General features: G+C 38.6%; 1 protein-coding gene across 1 annotated transcript; it reads right to left on the reverse strand.

Annotated features, from left to right (window-relative positions):
- Window positions 1-3,137: 3,137 nt before the first annotated feature.
- On the reverse strand, window positions 3,138-14,894 carry LOC127428198 (RNA-binding E3 ubiquitin-protein ligase MEX3C-like). The gene is made up of 3 exons (XM_051676383.1): window positions 14,756-14,894; window positions 14,122-14,630; window positions 3,138-6,603 (listed from the first exon to the last, which is right to left on the reverse strand). Exons 2-3 carry the CDS (start codon window positions 14,600-14,602, stop codon window positions 5,462-5,464), a joined length of 1,623 nt encoding a protein of 540 aa, XP_051532343.1. The 5' UTR covers window positions 14,603-14,630; window positions 14,756-14,894; the 3' UTR covers window positions 3,138-5,461.

The raw sequence follows: 14,894 nt of genomic DNA on the forward strand, positions 1-14,894 counted from the left end.
AAACTTCTGACCCACTGGAATTGAGATATAGTCATATAAAAGTGAAACAATCTGTCTGTACACAATTGTTGGAAAAATTTCTTGTGCCATGCACAAAGTATATGTCCTAAACGACTTGCAAAAACTGTAGTATGTTAATATGAAATCTGTGGAGTGGTTAAAACATTAGTTTTAAAGACTTCAACCTAAGTGTATGTAAACTTCTGACTTCAACTGTATTGTCACATACACAGTGTACACAAGAATGGTTTTACGAACAATTTACACATATGTTTACCTCATGTTTCATGAATGACACACAAATTTTGTTTGTTTAACCAAATTCATTTCTGAAAAATTCAGGTTGCGACAACTGCATTTACGCTGTTGGACATTTACTTAAATGCACCAATTGTTTAACTAACAATTTGCAAAGAAAATTACTCTGCTTGTGCACATGGAATGGTTAAAATGTGGCTGTCTCTCCCAAAACTTTGTAGTGTGTGTGTGGCCAGAATATTGTCCTTTGTGTTTTTATACTCATAATGTTCACTCATTTGTATCAAGCACTTAGTTACTTCATATCGCCTGTAAAGACTGTTTTGTATCCTTGTACTGATTCAGGGGCTCCGTCTCAATATTATGAGTCACTACTCTAGCCTCTAGTGCTGCTTCACTCAGATATCAGACAGATGAGAGCAGTCACAGACGGATTGAATTAGATATCTTTAATACAGAGTTACTGATTGTTATTTTACTAACAAAACAGTTTTGTACTGTATTTCTTTCCGTGTATGATTTTTTTTGACAGACGGAACAACCTGTGATTATTATCATATCAAACAGTAGGCAACAGTAGTATAGAATGGCATACTACTATACTAATAAATTTTTGCAGAATGTATCTGTTAAAAGTATGCAAATTTTCTGCACGGTATACCCGGATGACCTAGTTCTACATTTGTACAAATGTTTAGTATACAATGAACACACTGCACTGATTTGAATAATACAAAAAATAAAAATAACTGTTTAATCTTCAACATATAACTGAGCTCGCAGAATTAAACATGCAACGTAGTAAGGTCATGTGACAGCCAGTGTTGTGTGTAATTTAATTACAAAGTAATCAGGTACTGTAATCTAATTACTTTTGTAGTCAGAAGTAGTGTAATGCATTACATTTTAAATTATTGTAATCTGATTACAGTTACTAACTTTCAATTACTTATAAGTACATGATAAGGTTATTCTCATTTCTTTTTTTTTATCCCCAATTTGGAATGCCCAATTCCCACTATTTGGTAGGTCCTTGTGGTGGCGCGGTTACTCACCTCAATCCGGGTGGCGGAGGACAAGTCTCAGTTGCGTCTGCTTCTGAGACAGTCAATCTGTGTATCTTATCATGTGGCTTGTTGTGCACGACACCGTGGAGACTCACAGCATGTGGAGGCTCATGCTACTCTCCACAATCAACGCACAACTTACCATGCGCCCCATTGAGAGCGAGAACCACTAATCGTGACTACCAGGAGGTTACTCCATGTGACTCTACCCTCCCTAGCAACCAGGTCAATTTGGTTGCTTAGGAGACCTGGCTGGAGTCACTCGGCACACCCTGGATTCAAACTCGTGACTCCAGGGTAGGTAGTCAGCGTCAATACTCGCTGAGCTACCCAGGCCCCCAGGTTATTCTTTTTTCTAATATATTGTTTATGTAAAATACATGAATAATGGCCCCATAACAATTCATTGTGAAGGAGAAATGCGAGGCGCTGAGTGTATGAATGTAACAATGAACATTATTATTTTAGAAATACAGACATTATTTTGATTTTTTTGTATGGAAAACTGTTTCACATTGAAGTCAAAATATTAGGGTCTCTAGTTTCATCTGATATGCCATTTTTTAAATTATCGCGAAATGCCACACTGCTAAACATAACGTACACTAATATGTACTTTAGCGCATCGTTTCCTCAGAAATCCTATATTCACTGTGCATTATCACATTAAGAATCAATGGGCTCATCCAAAAGCTGAAAAATGTTGCTTTCAGAGGCTTTATATGGAGTTAGGATGAAAATAAGGTACATTTTGAACTGTTCCGAGACCAGTGCAGACAGACAGCACACTGGAGGTTAAATCGTTCACTACTTAGGGAGCATCCTATAGCTATCTATGCAACTAAGTGCATTCAATCCAAACTTCCTATCAAAAGTTCAGTTTCAGGCTGCAGATGATGTTTGGACCACTCAACATGTTTGGCAGACATGGGACAATGGTAACCAGTACATAGATTCAGAATTTATAATGTATAATTTTATTTTAACATGATTGGCAGTGATTGGATGATGCTGGACATTACTTTGAATCAGAATTATTTATGCTAATTTCTGATGTCTGTAACATCTCAAAAACATGAATAACCAACATTCCTGGAAATGTAAAGAGTTTGATTTTAAAAAACAATCTAAGTTTCTATAGCTTGGTATTATGTCCCACTGTCCACATATGTTGCCATCAGTTTTTAGGAAAACGATTTGCTCTAGAATTATTTATATATTTTTTAATTAGGTGCTACTAGTTACAAATCAAAAAGGCAAACGGAAAATGCACACAGCAATCAAGCTCGGGTCTCAGGAGGTTAAGCATTTGTTATTGCATTCTGCTTACACGAGTATTCCTGTGTGTCGACAGAGAAGTGTGTGGACATGTGAAAGACGAGTTAAACTGGTTGTTCTGGCTGGGGGAAGAAGACTTTCAATATCTGTTTCTTCAAATATTAGAGCTTTATCCATATTTTAATACTCTTTTATCTGTTAATGTACATCAACGTCATGGACCTTATCTGCTCAACAGAATTGTCAATATTACCACAACTGCACCATACTATCCCAGTACTGTATATATGAGAATACAGTAATTATATTTTATTACCTTCAGTCACAAGTGTCATTTAACACTAGAATGCAAAACTTTCTCTCTGAAACAAAGGGCCATTTGACCACTAAGTGTCTTGTTACAACATTGACAATGAACACAAAATTAATAAACATATATATCTCAAATTGTGCAGCTTGTTGAGGAGAGTTGATACTTTTAGAAAAAAAACTAGAAGTTAAAACTCATCACATACACACAGAACACTTAGTGAATTACATTTTAAATGAAACAATTTATTAAGGAACTTCAATATCAGAAAAATAAAAATCTTAATTTTTTTTTTTTTTACAGCAAATATATAATATCAGTGCTTTGGCCACAGGACAGTAAGGCCATTTATCATAAAATCTATTTTAAACTTTAAGAATAAAACTTATTTGCCTTAATGTCCCTGCATATATATACATAATAAAAGAACAGTAAAATGATCAAATACAGAAACATTGTAGCAGTGTGATGGTAAAAATCTGTTTGATAAACAAAAATTCCAAGTAATGTTTAACATAGGACTTTTATATTGATCATAATATGGTAGTATGCAAACCTAATGCAGCGTATACACTGTATATATGTATTGGATCCTTGGCTTTTTTGTCTCAGATTAGAAATCGTTAGATATTAAGAATGTGCAGGTGTGCGTATTCCTGCTCTATAGTACCTATTGTCAGTTCTCTACAAGCTAATACTTATGCAAACAGCAGCCAACTGCTCACCAAATAGTCTTATATTTAATCTTGATATATATATATATATATATATATATATATATATATATATATATATATGAAATATAAACTCCAGAAATACTACAAAATTGTAAAAAAAAAAAAAAAAAAATTAAATCTTGAGAGGTTATGGATCACTGATGCCTTAAATTTTCTCTGAATTTAGTGTTTAGTGAGTTTAGTTCTCAGAGATTACGAAAAAAAAAGTCGACAGTAGCCGTGTCCAAACCTGCACTTTAAGAAATTACCGTAAATCTTTTCATTCTCTGACACAAATAACTCAGCTGGACCCGTTCAGTTAAGGCAATGAGAAGAGTTGTTCAAAGAACACATACCAAAACAGTAATGCGCCTCATTCATGAAAAAATTATTCGTAAAATCATTCTAATATAAATTGTCACATTGAATCGAATACGACATTTGTCCTTATCAAACACGAGCAGAATTTCTGTGTAAATCATTCATAAAACCAATGTAATGTAGTTCTAGATTACGTAAATCGTAGCATTAAATTAAATGCGACAATTTACGCAAGAATGGTTCTATGAACCATTTAAACAGAAATTTGTTTACCTCGTGTTTCATAAATGAGGCCCAAAGTTCTGTTTTCATGGAAGTGACAACCATATTCCACAACCGAATTCACTCGCAAAAAATTCAGGTCGTAACGGAATTTTCGTTAAATATGAACGATTGTAATCTCTCAATCGGTTCTAACGAAAATGATCGTATTGAATTCAATGCAACTATTTATAAGAACGGATGATCGATTTACACAGAAATTTGTTCTGCTCCAATTTCAGGAATGAGGCCCAATTTACAGTAAATAAGAATTACTTTACATACAATTTGCGATGAAATTAATTCTGTTTGCATTTCGTGAATGAGGCTAAATTATTTTGCTATAGAGATGTGCAGTCATTTTATGACCTCCAAGTTTTGTAATGATTATGGAGATGTTTAAAGTACAGGCATCAGGGTCGGAAGATGAAAGTCAGGAGGACATCTGTCTCTCTCATTGGACCTCAAGCTTCTCTGCTCTAGTGTGGGAGAAACAGAAACTAGAGGCCACAGATGCTTGTACAGAGTCGTGTCTAGATGTTAACTCTTGTTCTGCAAAGTCTTGCAAGACTAAGGCCAAGTCCACACTAACATGTTTAAGTATGAAACATGTTTTCAGTTTACAACGTCACCGTTTCCAAAGTATGTGGTAATGGAGAGCGTTTTCGGAGGAGGAAAACGGCATTCTTGTGCAAATGAAAGGCATAAACAGCTAAATTAATGCACTTTCAAAAGAAAACGTATTGGTGTGGAAGTGGCCTTACATGCAACATCCATACACGGTATACCTGGAGTCCTGCAGAAACCCTACACCTAACCTCGGTAGTGACAAATGCAAATCTTGTGAGAGTTTCAGGGAACGAGGTTTACTATCTAAACACAAACCTTTTACAGAGTTTTGCAGCAACACTGCCAGCCCATACCACTGTTATGTAACGCTGACATGGAATCAGGCACATGTATAATGTAAACACAGAATCGATACCTTGGAAACGAGAAAACAAAGAGAACATGTAGATGAAGGTAGACAAGCGCGACTTAACCCCTGCGCAACTTTAATATTTATCTAAACCTGCATTTCCCAGTTCGATAAACATAATTAAAGGAAATAGCATCAATGTAAAAAATAAACAAGTTTACTTGTGATCCCAATTTATCATTAGTTTTCACCCTTCTCTGGTGTACGTTGACGGCTTCTCTCTCTTGTATGTTACTCAGATGTTTTGAGCCACAAACAGATGGGAAAGACTCTATGCGATCTGCAAGATGGAACTGGAACACTTGGGACAGAGAAGGTTCGCCCCACCCAGGACAAGTGCCGCCACGTTGTCTCCGCTGCCGCAACGTACACACATAGGAACGTGGCTGCGTTTGGAGTAGGTGCGCACGTTCGGCGGGGAACTGGAGCCTGTGCTGTCGCTAGACGGGGAGAATGCGGAACCAAAGGCTGGGAGGCTCTGGGAATTCTCCTGCATCAACCGAACCAGCGGATGATCCAAAGCCTTGGGAAGAGATGGAGACATACGGGCAAGGAGGGAAGGAGAAAGCCGTGGTGTAGCTGGCAAACTGGTGCCTCCACGCTCGAAGGTGCTCCACAAGGTCTGCTGCTGATTGGAGGATGGAGCAGTCACTGACAGCCCGTCGTATCCTGCAGACTCTTCGGATCCCAGGGGTATCTGGGTATCACCAAACCAGAGGGTGGCACCACCACTGCTGGGGCTGAGATCCGCCTTTCCGCTACCTTTGCCACTGTAGTAAGACTCGCTGGAGTTGCTTCCGAGGGAGCTGGAACTGTCGTTGCGGTACCCTGCGCCGCTGATGCGGAAGCTGCCATAGTTAGCGTTGAAGTTTGACACACCGCTGGAGAAGAGCCAGGCTCCGTTGCTGCCCGACTCAAAGCCGACATCCTTGCCGTTGTAGTGGAAGTCGTTGTCATCTACGATAGTATCCATGCTCCCGGCGGTACGTAGAGCGATGTGGGCCTCAATTTCCTCCCGTGCTCGGTCTACGTTCTCAGGCATGCCGGACACCTCAAACACCGGTTCTTTATCACGGCTTGGCGTGACTATGTAGGTGTGGGTCTGTTGCTGAATCCTCTTAATAGTTGCTCCTTTTGGTCCAACCACAAGCCCAACCATTCGATACGGCACTCTGACCTGGATGGTGGTCTGGCCTGGATGGCTAGAAGGGATACTGCTGAGCCCCGGGGCTGGTGACAGCTTGTTGCGTGATGCTCGGATAAGGGAGAAATGTTCGGCCGCCGATAGAATCTCGCGTTTGGCCAAGACGACATCCTCCTTCCTTCCGGTCACTACGAACACTGGCTCCTCTCCTCTCACGGGAGTTTTAATGTAGGTGTTGGTCTTCGCTCTTAAAGCCTTGATCTTACAACCTACAGTGAACGGAGAGACAAGTCAATCAACCAATCAATCAATCAATCAATCAATCAATCAATCACAATGATAGACAAGTGATCTCATCTGAGAAGTAATTAGAGATCTTATTGGGGCATACAGAAAATGGGCACCAAAGAGGAAACAATGTAGAACATTTGGATACCAGTAGTTGATAATTACATTATAGAAAATAACCAATATGATGGCTGATATTATAAATATATACAAGTGATAGACCAACACAGGTCAGGCAAGTTAATCCGCCAAAATCTGCCTATTCTGAAATTGTCATTATGAAGCTGTCATTCCAAAATCTAAAGACAGTCTTGTCAATAGATATATGCACCTTTTGTGTTTTTAAGATACATTTTTTGCGAATTTTGTGGAAACACTGTGTAAAAAAGGTGTTCCTGGAAAATTCTGCAATTTTGTGAACATCTTATTTATTTGTCTTTAGATATCAGTATATCAGAGAAAAAACAAAAAAACATTGGTGAACCACTAATCTCTACAGTTTTGTTTGAGTCATTCAGTGACAACTCAACCAGAGGTCCGGTCCCCAACTCAAAAGTGTGTTTTTTGATCTATTTTAGTAGTTTTTTAGTTTTGTTTTGTACTGGGAAAAGATCAACATAAATGATGATGAAAGCCAAATATTAAATTCCATGGTTCAATATTTACAGAGTAATCCATTATTTTCATAATCCATAAAATTTTTGCCTATTATTTTGGAGCAAAACTACAGGTTAAAAAACATTACTATAAAAATGTGCCAGCACCATTATTGTATTTTTACATAGAGATAGGTTGGTCTGTTATTAAAATCTGTTCTTTTTTTGTTGTTTTTCCAATGTTAAAGTGCCAATAACTCGGCAGAAGTATTAAAGACATATTAATGTCCTTTCTGATTCTGAACAAAGTTTCCTTATTGTACCTTAATTTTTAAGGCTCTATATGGTTATATCCTAGATGTGTGTGTGTGTGTGAGTGTGTGTGTATATATATATATATAGTACATACACTGATCAGCCACAACATTAAAACCACTTGCCTAATATTGTGTAGGTCCCCCTCGTGCCGGCAAAACAACACCAACTGAGATGCGGATCTCAGAATAGCATTGAAATGATAATTCTTTTCACCACAATTGTACAGAGTGGTTATCTGAGTTACCGTAGACTTTGTCAGTTCAAACCAGTCTGGCCATTCTCTGTTGACCTCTCTCATCAACAAGGCATTTCCGTCGGGGGCCTGGGTAGCTCAGTGGTAAAGACGCTGGCTACCACCTCTGGAGTTCGAATCCCAGGGAGTGCTGAGTGACTCCAGCCGGGTCTCCTAAGCAACCAAATTGGCCCAGTTGCTAGGGAGGGTAGAGTCACACGGGGTAACCTCCTCATGATCGCTATAATGTGGTTCGCTCTCGGTGGGGCGCTTGGTGAGTTGTGCGTGGACGCCACGGTGGATGGCGTGAAGCCTCCACACACCCTATATCTCTGCGGTAACGCGCTCAACAAGCCACGTGATAAGGTATGGGTAGACGGTCTCGGACGCGGAGGCAACTGAGATTTGTCTTCTGCCACCCGGATTGAGGCGAGTCACTACGACACCATGAGGATTTAGCGCACATTGAGAATTGGGCATTCCAAATTGGGAGAAAAAGGGGAGGAGGAAGAAGGGAAAAAAAAAAAAAAAAAGGCATTTCCATCCACAGAACTGCCGCTCACTGGATGTTTTTTGTTTTTAGCCATTCTTTTTTTGGCCATTTACATCATTCTGAGTAAATCCTAGAGACTGTTGTGCGTGAAAATCCCTGAAGATCGCAGTTACAGAAATACTCAAACCAGCCCATCTGATACCAACAATCATCCATGCGATTATCTAATCAGCCAATTGTGTGGCAGCAGTGCAGTGCATAAAATCATGCAGATACGGGTCAGGAGCTTCAGTTAATGTTCACATCAACCATCAGAATGGGGAAAAAAATTTTATTTCAGTGATTTGGACCGTGGCATAATTGTTGGTGCCAGACGGGCTGGTTTGAGTATTTCTGTAACCGCTGATCTCCTGGGATTTTCACACACAACAGTCTCTAGAATTTACTCAGAATGGTGCCAAAAACAAAAAACATTCAGTGAGCAGCAGTTCTGTGGACGGAAATGCCTTGTTGATGAGAGAGGTCAACAGAGAATGGCCAGACTGAGAGAGAGAGAGAGAGAGAGAGAGAGAGAGAGAGAGAGAGAGAGAGAGAGAGAGAGAGAGAGAGATACAGCTCTGGAAATAATTAAGAGACCACTGCAAAATTATCAGTTTTTCTGGATTTACTATTTATAGATACAGGTGCATCTCAATAAATTAGAATGTCGTGGAAAAGTTCATTTATTTCAGTAATTCAACTCAAATTGTGAAACTCATGTATTAGATAAATTCAATGCACACAGACTGAAGTAGTTTAAGTCTTTGGTTCTTTTAATTGTGATGATTTTGGCTCACATTTAACAAAAACCCACCAATTCACTATCTCAAAAAATTAGAATATGGTGACATGCCAATCAGCTAATCAACTCAAAACACCTGCAAAGGTTTCCTGAGCCTTCAAAATGGTCTCTCAGTTTGGTTCACTAGGCTACACAATCATGGGGAAGACTGCTGATCTGACAGTTGTCCAGAAGACAAACATTGACACCCTTCACAAGGAGGGTAAGCCACAAACATTCATTGCCAAAGAAGCTGGCTGTTCACAGAGTGCTGTATCCAAGCATGTTAACAGAAAGTTGAGTGGAAGGAAAAAGTGTGGAAGAAAAAGATGCACAACCAACCGAGAGAACCGCAGCCTTATGATTGTCCAGCAAAATCGATTCAAGAATTTGGGTGAACTTCACAAGGAATGGACTGAGGCTGGGGTCAAGGCATCAAGACACAGACATGTCAAGGAATTTGGCTACAGTTGTCGTATTCCTCTTGTTAAGCCACTCCTGAACCACAGTCAACGTCAGAGGCGTCTTACCTGGGCTAAGGAGAAGAAGAACTGGACTGTTGCCCAGTGGTCCAAAGTCCTCTTTTCAGATGAGAGCAAGTTTTGTATTTCATTTGGAAACCAAGGTCCTAGAGTCTGGAGGAAGGGTGGAGAAGCTCATAGCCCAAGTTGCTTGAAGTCCAGTGTTAAGTTTCCACAGTCTGTGATGATTTGGGGTGCAATGTCATCTGCTGGTGTTGGTCCATTGTGTTTTTTGAAAACCAAAGTCACTGCACCCGTTTACCAAGAAATTTTGGAGCACTTCATGCTTCCTTCTGCTGACCAGCTTTTTAAAGATGCTGATTTCATTTTCCAGCAGGATTTGGCACCTGCCCACACTGCCAAAAGCACCAAAAGTTGGTTAAATGACCATGGTGTTGGTGTGCTTGACTGGCCAGCAAACTCACCAGACCTGAACCCCATAGAGAATCTATGGGGTATTGTCAAGAGGAAAATGAGAAACAAGAGACCAAAAAATGCAGATGAGCTGAAGGCCACTGTCAAAGAAACATGGGCTTCCATACCACCTCAGCAGTGCCACAGACTGATCACCTCCATGCCACGCCGAATTGAGGCAGTAATTAAAGCAAAAGGAGCCCCTACCAAGTATTGAGTACATATACAGTAAATGAACATACTTTCCAGAAGGCCAACAATTCACTAAAAACAATTTTTTTATTGGTCTTATGATGTATTCTAATTTTTTGAGATAGTGAATTGGTGGGTTTTTGTTAAATGTGAGCCAAAATCATCACAATTAAAAGAACCAGAGACTTAAACTACTTCAGTCTGTGTGCATTGAATTTATTTAATACACGAGTTTCACAATTTAAGTTGAATTACTGAAATAAATGAACTTTTCCATGACATTCTAATTTATTGAGATGCACCTGTATGTGTTTGAGTAAGGAATGAAATGTCCCTCATTTTGTTTTATTCTTTAAAGTACTGACAACATGAATCTTCCCGATTTCAGCCTTGCTGAAGCACCCCCAGATCATCACCGATCCTCCACCTGGTCGTCTAATAGTTAGACGGAGACCTGGAGAGGCCTACAAGCCACAGTGTCTCGCACCCACTGTGAAATTTGGTGGAGGATTGGTGATGATCTGGGGGTGCTTCAGCAATGCTGGAATCAGGCAGATTCTTCTTTGTGAAGGACGCATGAATCAAGCCACGTACAAGGTTATCATGGAAGAAAACTTGCTTCCTTCTGCTCTGACAATGTTCCCCAACTCTGAGGATTGGTTTTTCCAGCAGGACAATGCTCCATGCCACACAGCCAGGTCAATCAAGGTGTGGATGGAGGAGCACCGGATCAAGACCCTGTCATGGCCAGCCCAATCTCCAGACCTGAACCCCATTGAAAACCTCTGGAATGTGATCAAGAGGAAGATGGATGGCCACAAGCCTCAAACAAAGCCGAGCTGCTTGAATTTTTGCGCCAGGAGTGGCATAAAGTCACCCAACAGCAATGTGAAAGACTGGTAGAGAGTTATTCCACCAAATATTGATTTCTGAACTCTTCCTAAGTTATACATTAGTATTGTGTTGTTTAAAAATGAATATGAACTTGTTTTCTTTGTATTATTCAGGGTCTGAAAACACAGCATCTTTTTTGTTATTTTGACCAGTTGTCATTTTCTGCAAATAAATGCTCTAAATGACAATATTTTTATTTGGAATTTGGGAGAAATGTTGTCAGTACTTTATAGAATAATTTTTTATTTTTTTTTTTTCATATTACTCAACCACATACCTATAAATAGTTTTTCCAAAGCTGTAAATAAATATATATATATATATATATATATATATATATATATATATATATATGTGTGTGTGTGTGTGTGTGTGTGTGTGTGTGTGTGTGTGTGTGTTTGTAAATATTTCTCCATGCATTTAATATTTTGGCTTTCATCATCATTTATGTTAATTTTCTTCAGAAAAAGTATTAACAAAATAAATTGCAGTCGGGGGGAAGTTTCTGAAATTTGGTTGATTTGACACAGAATAACCCTTGTATGTTTGATTGTTAAAAAAAATGCATTCACAACTAAGCTCCGACTAAGACTAGACTTGCTTCCAGAAATTGTGCCTCAAAACACAACAATATACATCCTTTATCACTTCACTGATAACCCTGTTACTTCCAAGTCAAAGAACATAAAATCCTGTACTGCCTACTGTTCAAAATACATCATACACTTTGGAAGTGAGTTTGTTTACGTGACAGTGGGGATCATTGCTTCACAGTTAGTGCATAGTTCCAATAAAGGAACGTCATTACAGATAAGTAGGGCAGCTATATACATGACACCAGTTCAATGAGGTCAATGAATACTTATACTGTAAAACCTATTTTCATCAAGTTTTGAATTTAGGGATGCACTGATATAGAAACTTTGTCGAATAGCAATAGCCAATAATTATGTTCATGACGACCAATAACAGATATGATGGCAGATGTTAGAATCTATAGTGTTTTAAAACAATGTAGTTCACACTGAAGCTCCAATCTAGAATATTACATTATTTAATGTAACATCAGGCATCAAGACATTATTATGTATAGTAGATAAGAAGGATAACTGTTTAGTACTTTTGAAATCTGCTATAAGACAGAATGCTTTTTGAACTGGGAAAAAGCTATGAAATTATCTGCTTGCAATATTGATCTAATTAAACAGATCCAATAATTAATGAAAAATGTAAATATTGGTCAGTACCAATTTGATGCATCAATATATTGGCTATGTTTTTTACTCACAAAGCTGACATCCTTACGTCTTGTTTTACTTCACATGAAAGTATTTAAAGCAGAGTACACCTAAAAAATGCAAATTTCCAGTTAAAGGTTTGGACACACCTGCTCATTTTTTATTCTATTTTCTACCTTTTAGTATAATAGTAAAGCGATTACAACTATTAAATACCACAAATATAAGTATGGGAATAATTGAGTGATCAAAAAAGTTAAATCACTGCAACTCGTATATTGTAGTTTCTTCAAAGTAGCCACCCTTTGTGTAGATTACTTTTTAATCAGTATTAAAGGAGTTGCCATGTATGCTGGCACTTGTTGGATGTTTTTTCTTCACTATCCAATCCAACTCATCCAATATTAAAAAATAAATAAGTGATGCACCGATGTGTCAGCCTACGATAATTATTGGCCAATTACTGACCAAATTAACACCATCAGCGTATCGGTCATAAGCATGAAAACACCGATATGAAAAAAACAATGGTTTATTTATAATTATGTAAATGTATTGCATTGTGCAATAAATAATATTTTTTTTATATTGGTATAACAAGAAACACCTACCAATATAAATGTAATTCGAAAAAAGCATGTCGAATGTTCATATGCTTGATATGAATTTTTAATGTTCTATCATAATATGTCAAGTGTGAGTTCCATTTAGGCACACACAGATGTATCGACTGTCGATATTTATCGGCCAATTATTATTATTATTTGGCTTTTCTCCCCTTTTTCTCCCAATTTGGAATTCCCAATGTGCTTTTAAGTCCTCATGGTCGCGTAGTGACCTCAATCCGGGTGGCGGAGGGCGAATCCCAGTTGCCTCCGGGTCTGAGACCGTCAACCCGCGCATCTTATCACGTAGCTTGTTGAGCGCATTGCTTAAGTGAGCACCGTGTGAGCAAGCGGCACCCTCTAGCGGTCTGGACTGCATTATCCAATATATCTATTATACTACTATAATACAGAATTTAAAAGGGGGGGGATTGTTCCTTTGGTTAAAACCTTTTATTTTTCTATGATGTATTTGACATTTCCATATGCATATATACTTATGTACATATGCACAGTATGAATATGTAATGTTCTATTATACAGTATACAGTACAAACATGTTAAATGTGAGATCTGTTGTTTTGAACGGCAAAAACAGAAGTGCAAAAATGTTTTAGAAGTACAAAATAAAACATTTTCATATCATGTTTTGATATTTATTATTTTTTTTTTTTTTTACCTGTTTACCTTCTATTCATCTTTAATTGTGGCTGTCTTTAAAACTTTAAAATGTTCAATGGAAATTATTTATTGGTAGAACAGAAAAAAAAGCTTTTGTAAATTTTTAAAGCATAATTCCTAAGTAAAACAATGATTTGATGACAAAATAAGGTATCAAAATATCGGTATCGGTTATTGTATCAGCAAAAATGTTTCATATCGGTGCATCCATAAAATACATATTGTTTTGTAATAAAAATTCACAAGTAACCACAGTTTATTTTTGTCAACCAAATGAATTTAAATAATTTGAGCACTTGATCAAAAAACTTTCGGTTAAGTTAACTGGAACACCAGTCAACGGAGTCCAAACTTTTGACTGGTAGTGTATCATGACTTTTAGCTTATTATTAATTTCCATGATTTTTACTGGCATTGACAACTCAATTTTAAATGCTAGATAAGATACTGCACAATATTATAAAAAATTCCATACAAATGAGCAAACAAACCCACCCTGTCGGCCAACTATTTCTGCCACATGTTCAGATGTTGGCACCATCACACACTCAGTAGTGTTGACACTCTTCCTCCTGCTGTTGAGTGAAGAAGTTTCACCCTCCTGCATCATCATCATCAACATCATCATCCTCCCCTGATCCTGGTGGCCCTGAGACTCGCCCAGCCCGTCCTGGTAGAGCCCGCCCGACCCTGGGGCCTCCATGTCGGTGAGTTCTAGAGCCAAGGCCCTGGCCCTCAGCTGGTCCAGATCACCATCATGTCTGATAATGTTGTTGTTGATGGTCTCATCTTCTGAGCCAGTTTGGGACAACGGCTGGAGGTCCAAAACCGCACCCAGTACACCCAGATGAGACGAATCATGTGGTTCCAGTTGATACTCATCATCTAGTAGGCTCAACCCGCTCAGGCTCTGTACCAGTACCGGGAGATCCGGTTCGGTATCGTCAGACTCCAGAAGTTGAGTGTTACTGGGCATGCTCGACCAACAACGTGTCCTGCTTTTACTGCAGAGAATAAGTAAACAAACAAAAGTGCTACACTAATGAGTTTTGTGCGGTTTGGTTACTGTATTAAAGTGTACTTAATCGGAGTGTGTGATCCATAAAGTGTGAAATGTGTTTAAACTTACAGCTGATGTTTACGGCAGCAGGCGCTGCGGTTCCGTGACCCTGTTCTGCTGGATCTCTTTGTTGACGGTTCTTCGGGGATTCTAGTACAGGTGCATGAACAGCTGATCTCACCACACCGCGCCCCGGCTGGCGTGGAGG

Source organism: Myxocyprinus asiaticus, chromosome 3 (assembly GCF_019703515.2).
Source record: "Myxocyprinus asiaticus isolate MX2 ecotype Aquarium Trade chromosome 3, UBuf_Myxa_2, whole genome shotgun sequence".
NCBI lineage: Eukaryota > Metazoa > Chordata > Actinopteri > Cypriniformes > Catostomidae > Myxocyprinus > Myxocyprinus asiaticus.